The sequence below is a fragment of the Pangasianodon hypophthalmus genome, chromosome 28, assembly GCF_027358585.1.
Source record: "Pangasianodon hypophthalmus isolate fPanHyp1 chromosome 28, fPanHyp1.pri, whole genome shotgun sequence".
Lineage (NCBI taxonomy): Eukaryota > Metazoa > Chordata > Actinopteri > Siluriformes > Pangasiidae > Pangasianodon > Pangasianodon hypophthalmus.
In genome coordinates, this window is record NC_069737.1 from 10,311,239 (window position 1) to 10,329,253 (window position 18,015).

Genomic DNA, 18,015 nt, shown 5'->3' on the forward strand with positions numbered 1-18,015 from the left:
CTTTCCTGATCTTGAATGTTACCAGTGGTTTGCACTTTGTCGTAAGCCCTCTGTATTTACATTCATGAAGGCGTCTCTTGATTGTAGATTTTGACAATGATACCCCTACCTTCTCCAGAGTATTCTTGACTTCTGTTGATGTTGTGAAGGAGTTGTTCTTCACCAAGGAAAGGATTCTACGATCACCCACTTTAGTTGTCTTCCTTGGTCTTTCGATGTTGTTGAGCTTAACAGTGCTTTCTTTCTTTTTAAGAATGTACCCAACTGTTGATTTGGCCACACCTAAGGTTTTTGCTATCTCTCATAGATTTATGTTGTTTTTTTCAGCCTAATCATGGCCTCCTTCACTTGCATTGAGCTCTCCTTGGACTTCATATTGGTAGCTCCAGTCGAACAGCTGCCAAATGCCAACTCAATACCTGATATCAACTCCAGACCTTTTATCTCCTTCATTTGTCTTGAAGTAACGAGGGAATGGACCACACGTGGTCAATTACCTTCTTGTCAGTCAATTGTCCAAATACCTTTGAGCCCCTGAAAATGGAAGTATTTTGCTTAAAATGGCTGTAATTCCTAAATGGTAAATGCCATATTTTTGTGGAACCTCTTAAAATAAAGCTGAAAGTCTACACTTCGATCACATCTTGGTTGTTTTATTTCAAATCCATTGTGGTGGCGTATAAAGGCAAAATCACAAAAACTCTGTCATTGTCCAAATACTTCCGGACCTGCCTGTATATGTATATATTTATACACACACACACACACACACACACACCACAGCGCTGTTGAATGCTCAAATCTCGTTAATATGACAGGCTGCGCTTTTAGTGTCTGTGTGTGTGTGTGTGTGTGTGTGTGTGTGTGCGTGTGTGTGTGTGTGTGTGAGAGAGAGAGATGGCGGTGGTACAGCCGTAATGTAAGTGAGAACAGAAACTAACTTGTCTCTCAAATGTTCGATAAGTTTAAATCTAACTATAAACCATTAAAATCCATAATGTCATTCATTAATAAATTAAATGTTGTAATCTAAATTGTCTCTCTGACATTCCATAACTTTAAATCCAACTATAAACCATTTAAATGAGTATGCCTTATCAGAAAGCTAATTATCTAGAATAAAAAAAAAGATGAAGGAATGCAGAAAAAGTTTAATTATCATTTGTTAGTAAATGGTGTCACTGAGCCATGTCTTTTGAGGTAAGTGTGTGATGATTGGGCCATGCAGTATGTATGCATTTGCTAAACTATAGTATATAAGTTTATGAGCATCTCTTTATAACTGCATTAGCCTTATAGCTCCATTGTAAAAAAAAAAAAATCAAATTTAGGGATATGTTATTCAAATAATTTTCATAGTAATTCATAAATCAGGACCTTTTATTTCCTACAGTCAATGTATGCAAACTGTGCATCTTATAGATTACGTCGTTTAGTTTTATAGGAAGTCTTATAATATTTGTAATACTAGCTTTTCATATAATTCTCCAAGCAATTACTTTATTAATTTTTACTTATAAATTTTAAGGGTTATTCCTGCAATGTTTGTAGATACAGTGAACATGTTCCTTTACACACAGTTTAAAAATATTTAACTGATAATTTCTATTGATGTTCCATCATCCGTACCAGCAAGGTGAACTCCAGAATTTCTTAAACTAAAAAAAATAAATAAATACTAGAGTGAGAAAGAAATGCTTGGTAACAATTTCCACACATAAATTCTTAGTAAATTTAACAAAGCATATTTTAAGTAAGGTTTAACTGTCACCAAGGATTATTCTCTAAAAAATGTAAGTAAATTTAACTATCAGTTTTTTTATAAGTAAATTTTATTCAAACTTGAGTTAAATTGTGCATATAAAACAAGTAAATCCTTTTTTGTTCCTTTGTTTTAAGAAAATTATGTAATTATATATTAATGTAATTATAAGTATTAATATAATTAGTATCTAGAATCTAATTCAAGCAAGAAAGCTCAAATGAAGTACATAAATCTCAAAAAAGAACACATCATCTAAAAATTATCATTACTACTTAATGGTCACTAACACCTTAAATCGTTCCAACCATATAACATACAGCTGCCTGAGACTCACATTAAGAGTGAACCAAGAAAACGTTACCGAAACACTTGATCTTTCAAAACATTTACATGCATATGCAAACTGAGTTCAAAAACCTAGTTTTTTTCTTGGTTTGTGAACACTTGCAAAAATAATATTAAATTTAACTGTAAAGTAAAATATACACTTTGGGTTTTAGCTGCATATTTACATGAATTAATTTAGCACAGAACTTAAAGCAATTAAATAATTCTAATAATTTTCTTTTTTGTGTAAAAATCACAGATTTGTCATTTTTTTAGTGTAGAAAAGTATCTCTCAGCAGGTTTCTTACAAGGTTTTAAGAATAAACTTTGAGGTGGGAACTTTAGTGATAAGATAAGACTAAAACCCAAATCACAGGTTAGATGTCTAATAATAATCAATTCTTATAGTCAGTATTTTTATCTATTTCTTCACGGAAATAAATTTAGAAAGATTATTTCTGACAGAATCAGACTTTCTGTTCTGGCAGTATCAGTCTTGCAATGACTGCATAAAAATAACTGCATAAAAATCTCTGTATTAACAAACTCTATCATACATCTATCATGGCGGATTTGGTGCCTATCCCGGGAACCCTGGATGGGACCCCAGTCCATTGGAGCTTTTTTTCTTGCATTGTTTAACTCAAAGTTAGTTCTTGGTAGTGTCTTAGGCATGGTTTCCGCTATAATATGACTTTACATGCTTTTTGATAGGCAGAGGTAGTACCTGGACCAAGAGGATCAAGAGGGCCAAAGGTGGGTCACAATAGTTACAGTGCCTTGCAGAAGTATTCAACCCCCTTAAAAGTCATCAGATTCATCTGGATTACAAATTTCACTTACACAGATTGTTCCAGCCAGTATTTTTATCGCAAACCAGTATGCTCTTAAAGTATACTTTCAAAGTCAAAACTTGTTAACTGTTTTCAGTTAAACCTGAAAAATGTTTTATTCAACCCCTTCAAACTAGTACTAGAAACAGTTTCTGCTGCAATAACAACTTCAAGTCTGTTGGGGTAAGCTCCTACCAGCACACTGTTTGGGAGTGATTTTCACCTGGCAGGTTGTTCTGGTTGCTTGGATGCTTGTGGCCCTCAATGTTCAAATAGCGCCACACGTTCTTGATTGGATTGAGATCTGGACTTTGACTTGGTCACTGTATAACAATCACCTTTTTGTTGTTCAACCACTCCTGTGTTGCTTTGGCCTTGTACTTGTAATCACTGTCTCGCTGAAAGATGAAGTTTCTCCCAAGCTTTTGGTTTTAGCAAACTGAAGCTGGCTGTCTTGCAGCATCTACTTTATTTGCACCATCCATGTCCTTCAATTTTAACATGATGCCCAGTCCCTGCTAAGAAAAAGCTTCATCACAGCAAGATGCTGCCACCCCAATACTTCACTGTTATGATGGTGTTTGTTGAGGAATGGGCAGTGTTAGGATGGTGCCACTCATACACTAGCATTTTGAATTTTGGCCAAAAAGCTCCGTTTTCCTCTCATCTGACTACAAACCGTTCCACATTTTAACTGGGTCTCTCTGAAGTCTAGACCATTCTGAACTCCAGACATCAGATGTGAATTTTTTTCTTTCTAGCCACCCTCCTGTACAGGTCATTTGTATGGAGAGCTCTTGATATTGTTGACTGGTGCACCTTCATTTCAGGCAGTATACAGTATTTCATCTGTGAAAACTTGGAGCTTCCAAAGCAAAGGGGTTGAATACTTTTACAGACAACATTTTTCAGTTAGTAATTTTTGTCATGGGATATTTTCTTATGTAAAACCAATATCACTTTAAATTAATTAGTTTTGAGGTCAGTCTTTTAAAATAAAATATGACACAGCACAAACTATCAAAGAGAAATTTGCAGTCCAAATGAATTTGATGACCTTTTAGGGGGTTATATACCTTTGCAAGGCCCTGTTTGTGTTTAAAAAAAATGCATCAGTTATGCCTATGATGTCTAATGCCCACTTTATTTTTCTGTCCATCTGCTTATTCTAGTGCTAACTGATTTGATCAGTTTTTTTGAGGACACAGTTGTTATTTTTTGCAATATTATAAAAGTAAATTGAAGAGTTTATATTATTATTATTATTATTATTATTATTATTATATTTAGGCAAACTTTATAAAATAAGTATTTTACTGAAATATGTTAGCTGTAACATGAAATATGGTACATGCTATTGCATGTACCATATTTCATGTTTCAGCTAACATATTTCAGTAAAATACTTTGTAATTTGTAAATGTATACATTAGCCATCCACTTTATTAGGAACACCTCTACAAATGCACGTTCTTGCAGTTATCTAATCATTTAATAATGTGCCAGCAGCACAATGCATAAAATCATGCAGATACAGGTCAAGAACTTCAGTTAATTTTCACATCAAACATCAGAATGGGGGAAAAAATGTGATCTCTGTGACATGACAGTCTCTAGAGTTTACTCAGAATGTAAACAAGAAGATCCTGTGGGCAGACGGTCTGTAGGCTGAAACACATTGTTGATGAGAAACATCAGAGTATTTTACAACCAAGGTGAGAAGAAAACCATCTCAGAATGCACAACACATCAATCCTTGAGGTGGATGTGCTACAACATCAGAAGACCACATCAGGTTCCACTCCTGTCAGCCAAGAACAGGAATGTCAGACTATCATTGGCACAGACTCACCAAAACTGGGCAGTTGAAGACTGGAAAAAGACCAGATGATTTTATCTTCAACTGTCCGGTTTCTGTGAGTCTGTGCCAAAGATAGCCTCAGATTTCTGTTCTTGAGTGGAACCCACTGTGGTATTCTGCCCATCCACCTCAAGGTTTGATGTTTTGTGTATGCTGAGATGCTTTTCTGCTCACCACGGTTGTAAAGAGTAGACGGTATAAAGTGCCTTTCTTGAAAAGGGCCAAGTATAAGAAGACCTTTATCTTTACCTTTAGGTGTTTACACACATCACTTCACAACTATAGTAATACATAAAAAATTCATTTTAAGATCCTGTTTAAAATACCAATCGCAGTTGGGATAAAGGTCTTCTTATACTTGGCCCTTTTCACTAAAGGCACTTTATACCATCTACCAGAGGGAAGTAACTGGAAAGAACTATACAGGGGATGAGAAGAGATTACACAGAATGGTGCCAAAAAACAAAAAACATTGAGTGGACAACAGTTCTGTGGGTGGAAAATATATGTATATATATATATATATATATATATATATATATATAGTGAAAAGTGTTTTTAAAGTGTAAAGTGTTGTTGTGACGATTATTTGTATTGTTTGTGTGTTGAGTCTTTTGTCTAAAGACAATTTTCTACCCTATTTGGGATAGACAATAAGCTTTTGAATTGAATTGAATTGAATCTCTAGAGAGGGATTTGCGTGAAAATCCCAGAAGATTAGCAGTTTGTGAAATACTCAAACCAGCCCATCTGGCGCCAACAACCATGCCATGGTTAAAGTCACAGAGATTACATTTTTCTTCATTCTGTTTTTTGATGTGAACTTCACTTGCAGCTCTTGACCTGTATCTGCATGACGTTTGCATTGCGCTGCTGCCACATGATTGGCTGATTAGATAACTGCATGAATGTACAGGTGTTCCTAATAAAGTGGATGGTGAGTGTATTGCGAATTTACCTTACTGTGGTGTATAAGATTAACAAGGTGTTTAATATGTTAAATACTAGACCTTTATCTTTTCTCTCTGTTAGGGAGAGAGGGGAATGCCAGGGATACCAGGAGAGCCAGGAGAGAAAGGAAAACCTGGTGTGGGAGTTCATGGTCCACCTGTAAGAGAATTCTATATCATTATATAATTTTTACCTCGGTTGGATTTTAAATGGACATCAGTTTTACCAAAATACAAGCAAATAAATCACTATTGCAAGTTGTCTTACTAGTTCTTTGGCTGAAGGGCTTTGAAATTTAGATAGAATTCTTTTTCATATATGAAGCCTCACAGGAAGAGTGACTTCAAATTAGACATTTTAACAGTACAAACTACTGTCCTCTAAATATGTGGCCAAATGATATTTCCTGTTACATCTAAAGGGCATGATGGGACCAAAGGGGGAGCCAGGAGTAGAGGTACATTCTTATGACGTATATTTATTCTTATAATTATTATCTAATTCTGCAGTGTTACTTAAATTACGTAGAAAAGAATGTATTGAGAAAATGCCTCTTTGTGTCAGGGTCCTCGTGGCCCTCCAGGTTTACAAGGTCCTCCTGGAGCCCCAGGAAGCCAGGTATCACTTGTCTAGTTTTGAACCTTTCTTTTCACTGTCTTTCCCTGTTTCATTTTCTCATTCTGAGCCATAAGATAAAATCACAGGTGTTGAACTAATTTTAGCCCTATACACTAAATCATAAATTGTTTACCGAACCCATAAGAAAAATAAGAATGTTATGTTGGCTCCTAATGTTGGCTCCTAATTTAGTTGACAACCATAAACAATAAACAACACACTAAATAATAAATAACACTAAACAATACATTAAACATAGTGCAAGACAAGACAACAATATACACTTACTGGACACTTTATAAGAAACACCTGTACACCTATTGATTCATGCAATTATCTAATCAGCAAATTAGTGGAAATTAGTTCAGTCTTTTGAAGGGGAGTAAAACATTCTAATCGTTGATCTGATATTGTTATATTATTATCCTCAGGGTTAGCTATAAAACAGTCTGGTTTTAAATGAATAGTCTGAATTTTTTGCCTGGTATTTTCAATTTTGCCATTGGTTAATTCTGAGCACAGTCACATAAGTTTATTTCCTAAAACATTTCTATTTGTTTTTCACTTGAATTTTGTTGGATGCTATATCACATAAAAGGTAGAAAAAGATCTGATCTGATTTATCTTGTTTTCATTTTTTTACATCACTGCAAAAAAAAATTTTAGCAGAGGTGTGTAGACTTTTTATATCCACTGTAGTTGTAATTATCAGAATCACTGAAAATATGAATAAAATATTGTCCACTGACCATTACTTGTGTTAATATAGCCATAAGATGCTAAATCAAGATCATAAAACATAAAATCATGTAACGCCTGTGGGATGTTACTATTTTGTGTTAATCAAGTAATGCCAAAATATTTGTTAATTCATTGTGCTCTCCGATAAGGAAAACATGCCCACAATTTGAAGGATAAAGTTGACCCAAGCACCCATTTGCTATTCTACAACTTTAAGTGTTGTTCACTTGAAGTGTCATTTATAATTTTATCCATAACAATTTGCTCAATGAGATAAGCAATGCTGGCTCCTTCGAAGATCAAATAAAATGAAAATGGCTATTACTATTAGTTCAAGAGATATAAAAGTGTAGAATGGTAATTAATAAAGAAAAATAGTAGATAATTGTTCCAACAAAGACTGTACTCTTTATATTTACTGACAAACTCAGTCTTAATGGGACCAGACTGATGCTTCATTAAAGGGAGGTGCATTTGTTAAACAAGTAAACAGGTTAGTATAGATAGACTCATATGTAGTGCTACTGACTGTGAGCTTTAGTGATTGTGCATTGCAAAGCAATAACTATTGTTATCTGATTTCTATCAATTTTTTTCCGCCAGAATCTATGTTGTAGTCTATAAGTGGCTGTTTGGTGATGACGTGGTTACTTCATAAACATGGCCAGCATCAGCCAATCAATTTAACAATGAGAAATCCTTGAAACTTAACTTGGTAGCAACCACCTAGCAACACCCTAGCAACCGCCTGATGTACCCTGGCAATGACATAGCAGCACCCTAGCAACTACCTGGGATACCATAGTAACCACCTAGCAAGACTCTAGCAACCACCTGGAATACCAAAGCAATCACCTGCCCACACCCTAGCAATTACCTGGAATTAAACAGGAACTGCCTATCAATATCCTAGCAACCACTTGGGATACCATAGCAACTGCCTAGCAATGCCCAAGCAACATATTAACAACACCAGGAACTTCCATAAGATGCACTGTCACTCTGCATTTGGTCTGTTTGGGAATGATGTGCTTGTATTCAGCTTTTTGATTGGTCATGCGGTTCCCGCATAGCAGGTGTTCAAAGTCCGTTTGAAATGAATGGAAGAGTTGTTAGGAAGACCTTGCAAACCAAAGCAGGTGGTACAGACATTAAAGTTGGCCATAATGCAGTACTCCCTTCCTCTACTCAGGCAAGTGAGATGAGCCCTATAGTGTAGCACGGAGAATTATTGTATGTTTTTCACATTTAAATACATAAATATGGCACCCATTAATTAATTAATAGTATCATCCATATAAAGGCCTTGAAAAGTTTTTTTTTTCCACATTGGGCATCGGAGGAGTCAACATCTTAATTAGAGACATCACTTATCTCAAAGACTTTATGTTTTATGGATAAAATTCTGAAATAACTTCAAATGAACTGTAAACAAAGCAGATGATTGCTTGGTCCGTTTATCCTTCGTTATTGGTATTATTTTATTATTTTTATTATTTAATTTGTCAACAACAATTAAGAGTGTTATAAAATACATCCTACACCCAAAAAAAAGCTATTTCCATCTTTAGTCTACATTTTCTATACCTGTTTTTTTTTTTTCGGGGTGGGGGGGGTGGGGGTGGTATTGAAAAACCTTGTCTTGAACCCTTCTACTCAAGAAAAACCTGCCAACCTCAGAGGTGTGAACTCCATGTAGGTAAACTTACGTAAACTGATTGGGAAAATCAACAGCTGCATACTTATCTCTTATATGAGCAACTTTCCCTGAGTAAAGGGAAATGGACATGACAAATATTTGGACTTAAGTGAGTAACTCTGAATACAGTCTTGTGAGACAACCATAGGACAAATATGCTGTTCACTACAAGTTCCTAATTAAAGTGATTAAAATCTAGGTTTTATATTATAGTATATAATTGATTAAATGATTATATCTATATATTGGGTTTTTTTAAATTATTTTAGAGTATTACAAAATACCTTTAAAAATCCTAAAATATTTAGTGTTTGAAATATTTTTATTGTGTTTGTCCATTGAACATAATTTTGGGTTTTTTTGACAAGAAAAATACATGTTGTCCTCAAATCTGACCAAAATAAGGTACATTACTTAAATATTTTATTCAGTTTAATATTTTATTAAATATTATTTGAATATTTATATTTTTAAAACAAATGGGACAGAGTGACATTATTTTGAAGCATGCCTGAATACAATAATGTTCATGTTCAATATTGTGGTACTTTGGACCAGTACCTTGTACCCTTACCAGTGTTTGATATTTGTCTACCAGCGATCAGATTATTCCTAGGCAGTCTTATTTATGCATCATAATTACAGCCATTTCTCCTGAACTGAACAGAGCCAGCCATGTCTTTAAATTTTGCATGTATGTGTCTTCTTGTTTATGTAGTTATTTTTCACTATTAGTATCTGACATCTGACTGTGTCTTCTGCTGTTACATTAAGGGACCTCCAGGTCGTGATGGCAGACCAGGACCTCCAGGTGAACCAGTAAGTTAATTTCTCCTAGCCTATATGCAAATACTATACTGCATTTAAAGATTCATATGTGGCATGAACCAGTCATGAACTAGCTTGGATAGAGGACAATAAAATTACAACATAAAACATAAAATAATTATGTACACATGCTATGTAATATATTGAGTTGCCAGTTTATTAGGCACACAACCTTGCACTTACACACTGGACATTTTATCAGGTACACCTACCATATTCCTTTATTCATTGCTTACAGTTTGACAGGCTATTCACAAGTCCAGCACATCCTGCAGTCATCCGATGGTTATTAATAATATCCTTTATTTTATATGAAAGGGCAAATAACATTTACAGATTATTAGAATTAATTCAATTAACATAATAGTTTACATATTATGTAAATTATCATACTATTTTAACATAATAAACTATTAATTCTGGTTTCATCTCAGTTAGTGGCATTTTATCAAAGTATTATACAACAGTTAGTTCTGGTCCACTAATTTGATTGGTTGAGTGGTGTTTCAAGAGTGCTTATATTTCCTATAACCGCACTGGGACGTTTCACTGTGTATATCACCTGCTTGTCTGTGTTTACCATGTAAAATTCCACTTTCTAGTTCAAAACTGTTACTACAGTAGATGAAACAACATCAGTGGACACGGCAATGATACATTTCAGAAATATAACTTTTGACTTAAAATATGTGAAAGCTTGTCAGATGAAAATGAAAAAGAAGAAGGGATGCAAATTTTACCATAAACACCTTTAATGGGAATGTACAAATCAGTGAGAGCTAGCTAGTGAGCTAGCTGATGTGCTATAAAGTGAGTGTGGCCTCTTCTGGATCTATTTCCACTGGCGGAGCAAAAATAAACAACATTTGGCCATATTGTGTCCAAAATGTCACTTGATATTAATTTCTTGTTTACAGAACGGTTGTGTAAAAGCAATAATGCATGTGCAGTTGTGCGGTTATACTGAATATCAGCATGGCTGTGATTACCTATGGCACACACCCTGCGGGCTTGTGCCTATGGCTGAATCACAGCCGTGCTAATATTCAGTATAACCATACTCTTGCTCATGCAATATTGCTTAATAATACGTTAAAAATGAGAAATTTTTATTCACTTTGTAGAGGAAATTGGCCTGTTTATAAAGGAAGCACTTGAAATGCAAGGTACATACCAGCAATATAGGTGCTTCACTGTAAATTAAAATTAGTCAGTCTCATAAAGTAATGAGTCTCATTAAATTAGACTTATTAGGTAATCGGTCTCATAGAATATCCCCTTTTTAATTTTAGACTTAATTAGAAATTAAATTTAAACTTTCAAATATGTCAGAATGATTAAAAACTCAGTTTTAGCTGAAAGCAATAATAATGAATGACTTGGTTTCTGAAGGCTTTGTTCTGAATAGTTCGGCTTCTTGCAGTATCAAAGTAATAATCAAGACAAGGAAATAAAATGTCCAATAACACTGAATATATTGAAACGGTGAAAAGAAAAAATAATCAGTTACTTATCTAAGAAGACCTGATTCTAAATAGGGATAGACACAATGCAAAGGAGTTGCGTGTGTACGAGAGAGAGAGAGGAGCGCGCAAGCATGCGAGAATCTGCGTTTGTTGACGCGCACGCTGCCCCAGAGCTTGCGTGTCTGTGTGTGCGTTGGCGCTGAGCTTTCAAAAATTAATTGCCAGGTGAGATACGTGGCCGGCCTCCTGGTATGGGGACGAAGACAGTAGAGAGAGAAATATTGCGTGCAGTTCAGCTCTGGCAGGGAGTTAGTCAAAGTGTGTGAACAGGATGGCGCCAGCGTATTTTTGGCAAGTTTTTGTCTCCGCGGTAATGTTGGTTTTATATTGGACATTGGCTGCATAGTCAAGAGTCTATCTTCTATTTCTCAAGAAATAAACACACAAAAATGACAAAACGTGTATTTTCTTACCATGTACAATCAAACACACATAAAACATTTCTCTCGTTAAAGCTTGCTGAAGCAAATCTTTCAGAAATGCAGGTCACCGGCGCTTTATAGCAATGGAGTCATCAATGGACCGTCTAAAAAGTGCAAGACACGGGCAAATATTTATGATTTTAGCAAGATTAGCCGTCTACTTTTCAGGATATCTGACGTATTGCAGTATTTGGATACAGAATAGATTTAGTACAGTGGGATGTAACACTCATTACAAGTGTAATATTACACAAATTCATACAGAAGTACACTAATAAAGTCATATTTTTAAAAAAAAAAAAAATCACATTTTGAAGGTTGTAGTAGTGGGATGTGAGACTCACTAGAAGTGAAAGAAATGTTACATTAGAGTATGAGTAAAGTACTAAATTATAATCTGTTTTTTTTATTATTTATAGCATATATTTATTATTTTGTTTTGCAATTTTTGCAAAATAAGAGAGATAAAAATAAAACCAAGTGCACTACATTAAAATCTAAATTTTGAAAACAAGTGTTTTGTTACATTTTAATGAATTTTTAAATGAGTGATTAAATATATAAAACTCAATGTGCCATATGACGTTCTGTTAGTCTTAGCAACTACAGCAAAATGATTTAAAAAAGGTGTTTTTATTGCTATATTAATAGCTTTTTGCTATTGTTTGTTATTTTCTATAAACAAATACAAATGAAACTCAACAAATGTTCTGATATACATTATATTATACTCCATTTTTCCTATCAAAGACGCAACCAGATTTTGAAAATAAGTGAACTAATAAATATAACTAGATTTAAAAAAAAAAAAAACTCAAGTGTTTTTTATTTATATTAAATAAAAATTAAAGTGTCTTTTTTTTTTTTTTTTTTGCAAAAAAGTTTAGTAACTTTCTGACTGTATGAGTTACACATGTAAAATCAAATTCACTATAATACATTCTATTATTCCTGTCAACTTCAGCAACTAGATTTTAAAAACTCAGTGTTTTTTTTTATTTCAATGTTTTTATTTCTTTTGCAAAACAGGAAAAGAAAAATAGTTAAGATTCATGTAAAACCAAATGCACTAAGATACTATTATCTTATTTTTATCTCTATTATTTCCATCAACTACAGCAACTAGATTTTAAAAACTTTTTTTTTATTTCAGCAAAAAGTTGCTAAAAAATCAATACATTTTTTTTATTTTAGGAGTTACAAAGGGAATACATTACAGTCTATATTTCCATCAGCTGTATTTTAAAAACTCTTTTGTAAATTTAAAATTTAATTTAGAAATAAATAGAATAGAAGTTACACATATAAAATCAAATGCACTATGATACATTCTATTATTCCTAACTATAGCAACTCTATTTTAAAAACTCAGTGTTTTTTTTAATCTAATGTTTTTAATTCTTACTTTTTCCAAAAAAAAAGAAAAATAGTTAAAATTAAATAACTTTTTGACTGTACAAGCTACACATGTAAAACCTAATGCACTAAGATACACTCTATTATTCCTGTTAACTACAGCAAATAGATTTTCAAAACTCAGTGTTTCATTTTAATGTTTTTATTTTTTTTATTTTTGCAAAAAAGAAAAAGAATTAAAATTCAGTAACTTTTTGACTGTGTGAGGCAAAATTATACCTGTCAACTACAGCAAGTATATTTTGAAAACTCCTTTTTTAAAAAAAATATTTAAAGATTATATTTACGCATGTAAAACCAAATGCTATATGATAAATTCTATTATTCTGCAGAATATTAGGGGTTTTAATGATTTGTTCTCATTTTTTATCTATAAATTGACCCTGGTTCACAGGCACAGGAGGGTTTTGACGGTTGGATTATTGTTAGGGTTTCTTTTTACATGTGTAACTCATACAGTCAAAATGTTATTTCGTTTTAATAGTTTTTCTTTATTTGGCCGAAAACAACACTTATTTTCAAAATCTAGGAGCTGTAATTTATAGAAATAACAGACTTTTTTGTATTACATTTGAATGTGTACCTCATACATGTGTACCTCATACAATCAAAAAGTTATTGGATTTTAATTTTTTTTTTGTCAAAAAACCCATTAAAATAAAAAAAACACTGATGTTTTAAAATCTAGTTACTGTATTTTATAGGAATAATAGACTTTATCAGTGCATTTGATTTTTCAAGTATAACTCAAACATTCAAAATTGTATTAAATGTTAATTCTTTTTTTTTTTTTTGGACAAAATATTTTTTAAATTAAAGCAACATGTATTTTAAAAATCTAGCTCCTGTAGTTGATGGACATAATACATTGTAATGTATTCTCTTTGCTGTTACATGTGTAAACCATGAAATAAACAAAAGTATTGCTTTTTGATTTTTTGTTGAAATAAAAAAGTTAAAATATAAAAAATATTAGTTTTCACAATATAGTTGCTGCGGTTGACAGGAATAATAGATTGTATAATTGTGCATTTTTGTTGTACATGTATACCTCATACAGTCAAAAGGTTATTGCATTTTAGTTCTGTTCTGTTTTTTTTTTTTTTTTTTTTTGGCAAAAAAATAAAAAATAAAAGCAACACTTATTTTCAAAATCTAGTTGCTGTACTTGATTGAAATAGTAGACTGTAAGGTATTCCCGTCACTATTACCTGCGTACCCCTCAAATCTAAATGTTATTGATTTTTATTTTTGTTTTTAGGCCAAAATAATAATAAATTTGAGTACAGGTGTTTGCTAGCCATCACCTGGGATCCACCCTTCACTAATGTTTTGCTCCATTAAACCCAGAACACGTCAAGGTGGTGGAGCAGTGGTAGGGACATCTCCTAGGACTCCTGCCTCTTGAGCCAGCTCCCTGAATGCTTTCTTTAGCCTGGTTATGATAATGAGTTCAGAAAGCACTGGGTGGATGTCCTGGTGAAGCCTTTACAGCCAACTTCCACAGGATATGTGAATGCTTTCCACCCTGCTTATCTACACTCAGTTGTCAACTCCCTGTACTTGTCGTTTTTCCTCTCAAAGGCTGCCTGCATTCCCTCCTCCCATGGAATGGTGAGCTCTGCAATGATAACTGTCCTGGAAGAGGTGGAACACAGGACAATCTCTGGCCATAGGGATGTAGTGCTGACCTCCTTCGGGTACTTCAGCTGTTGGTCAAAGCCCTCAGGTTTCACTCCCATCCATGTGCCAGGACAGACCGCTCCTTCTGGGTGATGTTCTGTGCCCCATTTTCCTGCCCAGTGAAGTGGAACAGCTATTGTGATGTTACGGGGTGGCCCTGTTTGCTTCCAGTCTGTGTGCTTCCAAGACCTCCACTAGTTTCCACAGGAGCCAGTCATGATGCCATGACTGTACCGACCCTGGGTGAGTGCTGCCGTGCAGCCAGAGAGAATGTGCAGCAAGCTTGGGTTCTGGGCATCATGTAGTTGGCAGGTTGCCTCTGAGCTGTAACACAAGGGCAGGTATCTGGGACTTGGAGGAGAGTCATGTGGACCTAATGAGGAAGCTCATTCTCCCCTGAGAAATCATCATACGTCAGCACAGGTTATGGCCCTGCTGCTCACAGCCTCCCAAGTTGTCCAGCTCCCTTGTTGTCATTGGCTCTCTGCACATATCTTGTACTTTTCCTCTTCCATCTTGACCACCATAGCAATCACCAGCTCTTTAATTTACTTCTTTGTTGCTTTGAACATCTTTGGAGCTGTTTCCCACCCAAGTCTAGCCCTGCCTGACCACAACCACCTAATCTTTTGGTGTTTCATCCAGCTGATAGCCTGTATAACTGCTTGCTCTGCCCTCAGTTTGTTCCCTGTTTGGACTGGGGCCTTGGTGTTCTGCACATAGGGGTCTGAAGAGTCTCTACTCAAGCACAATCCTCTCCTTCTGCTGTCTGTAGCCTTGGTTGATTGGCTTCAGTGGCTTCAACTCGAATGTATTCCTTTCAAACAAGGCTGTGTTGGAGAGGCACAGAGGAAGACCCAGCCATTTGTGGATGTTGGCTTTGGAGTCCATCTTCAGTACTATAGTCACAGTGATCTCACACAGTTTCTTCAGCCACATCAGATGCTGGTATAGGGTAAACTGGTAGCACCAGACCTTGAACTTTCCTGGGAGATGGCTTTAGTCAGTCTTTCCCAGACCATCAGAGAGTTGTGTCATGACAGAGGCTGCCATGCTTTTGTCTGACAGATCGAATGTGTACAGCCTCCCAAGGCTTCAAACAGGTTGCTCTATCAACAGCAGGATTTTCACTTCATGAACTTTGAAAGAGATGTTATCATTCCTGTCTCCTTTACAGATTGATAGGCTGTGAGATTTGGATGCAACATTTATAAAAGCAACACATTTTCAAATTCTAATTGCTGTAGTTGATAAAAAATGACAGACTGCATGAATTCCCTTCACTGTTACATATGTAACTCCCAAAATCAAAAAGTAATTGATTTTTTTTTTTGCTTAAATAACAAATGTTAAAATCTAGTTATTCTAGTTGATAGGAATAATGTAGACTGTATCATAGTGCATTTGGTTTTACATGTGTAACTCCTGCAGTCATAGTGTTATTGAATTTTAATTACTTTTCCTTTTTGCAAATGAAAAAGAAAACATTAAAATAAACAGAAAAACCCTAAGTTTTTAAAATCTCTTTGCTGTAGTTGACAGGTGTAATAGAGTTCGTCATTTGGTTACATGTGTAACTCCTACAATCAAAAAGTTATTTAATTAAAAACTTTTTGGGGACCAAAATGAAAAACAAAATATTAAAATAAATGCATTTAATTTCAGAATCTAGTTGCTGTAGTGGATAAACAATAGACAGTAATGTACCCCCTCACTGTTACATGCGTAACTCTTAAAATCAGAAAGTTACACATGTAAATCTTACAGTCAAAAAGTTATGGAATTTTAAATATTTTTCTTTAAAAAACATTTTAAAAAAACAAGAATCTGTTTGCTTTATATGATAGGAGTGATAGACTCTAATATAGTATATTTCGTTTTACATGTCAAACACTTTTTAGGGGGCCAAGCACTGAAGGGGCATAGGCACACTTCAGTGATTGTATGTATTCTTCTTCTTCTTCTTCTTCTTCTTCCTATGGAGTCTGTGGGGCCTATAGAATGCTTTGTACACTTTTATGAAAGTTGGAAGAGAAAAAATTCAAGCCCTCAAGTGCCACCAATAGGTCAAATTTGGACATATGTTTACAATAATAACTCCGTTACAGAATGTAATCGAAAAGCAATTACACTTTCCTCTGATTCTTTGGATCAAGCTGAGTTCAACAGACACCATGATGTTAACTTGAGGCATACTGTATTTTCCGCAGTTGTGAATTTTTTCAAAAACAGTTTTTTCTCTTCTCCTACAAACGTTGTCCAATCATCACCAAATTTGAATCACAGCGTTGTAAAGACTCCCTGAAAAAAAAAGTTTCTTTGATTTTTGATCTATGGGTCAGTTCGTCCATAAAATCCAATAAAATTTAACAGCAAATCTGCCAAAAAGCAAGTAAGAGCATATCTCAGCAATGGTGTGACATATTTTGACCAAACTTTGAAGATAACTGAAATACCACACCCTAAGTGTCTCCAAGAAGGTTTGTCTATATTCACCTCTAGGCAGTGCTATAATTAACAAATTTGTAAAATTGCTCATAACTTTTGAACCACTCAACATTAAATCAAGATTCATATTCCTCCTGATTCCCTTGAAGGTGAAGATGTTGTGAATGTAATGAATTTGGGATTTCTCAAACAGGAAGTTGGTCATTTTGAATTTTTTAGAACCAGTTTTTTTTTTGGCTTCTTCTCCTACCAGTTCTGTTCAAACATCACCAAATTTGGCATGCAGCATTGTGAGACCAGTAAAAAACAGTAAAAAAGTTGTTTCTCTGATTTTTGATATACGGGATGGTTCAACCATAATGGGCAAGCCACCAAACAGTAGACCACTAAAGGACCTTATTCTTAGGGTCTCCAAACTGTTTTGTGTAATTCACTTCTAGGTGGTGCTATAATTTGCACATTTGTAAAACTGCCCATGACTTTTGAATTGCTTAGCATAAAATCAAGATTCTTGTTTCCCTTGATTCCATTGAAGGTGTCGAGTGTTGTAACGAATTTGAGATCTCTCAAACAGGAAGTTGGCCATTTTAACTTTTATGAAAAACTGTTTTTTCACTTCTTCTCCCACAAATTTTGTCCAATCATCACCAAATTTGGCATGCAGCATTGTGAGACCAGTCTGATAAAAAAAAGTTGTTTCTCAGATTTGATGTACAGGACAGTTCATCTGTGATGCACAAACGACTTTGATGGTGAAGCTGCCGAACAGTGAGAGTACATCTCAGCAACTGTGAGATGTATTTTGACCAAACTTTGTGCATAACTGAAGGACCTAATCCTAAGGGACTCCAAGAAGTTTGTCTAAATTCACCTCTTCGCATTCATGCAAAAATGCAA

General features: G+C 34.6%; 1 protein-coding gene across 11 annotated transcripts in view; it reads left to right on the forward strand.

The window, feature by feature from the left end:
• The window catches only part of LOC113544364 (collagen alpha-1(XIX) chain), a 270,413-nt gene that overhangs the window by 109,180 nt on the left and 143,218 nt on the right, over positions 1-18,015 (forward strand). For all 11 annotated transcript variants that reach the window (XM_053230917.1, XM_053230913.1, XM_053230916.1 and 8 more), the window contains 5 exons: positions 2,807-2,848; positions 5,819-5,896; positions 6,159-6,194; positions 6,302-6,355; positions 9,570-9,614. In XM_053230917.1, coding sequence (XP_053086892.1) covers positions 2,807-2,848; positions 5,819-5,896; positions 6,159-6,194; positions 6,302-6,355; positions 9,570-9,614 — 255 coding nt within the window. The remainder of the gene's footprint in view (positions 1-2,806; positions 2,849-5,818; positions 5,897-6,158; positions 6,195-6,301; positions 6,356-9,569; positions 9,615-18,015) is intronic.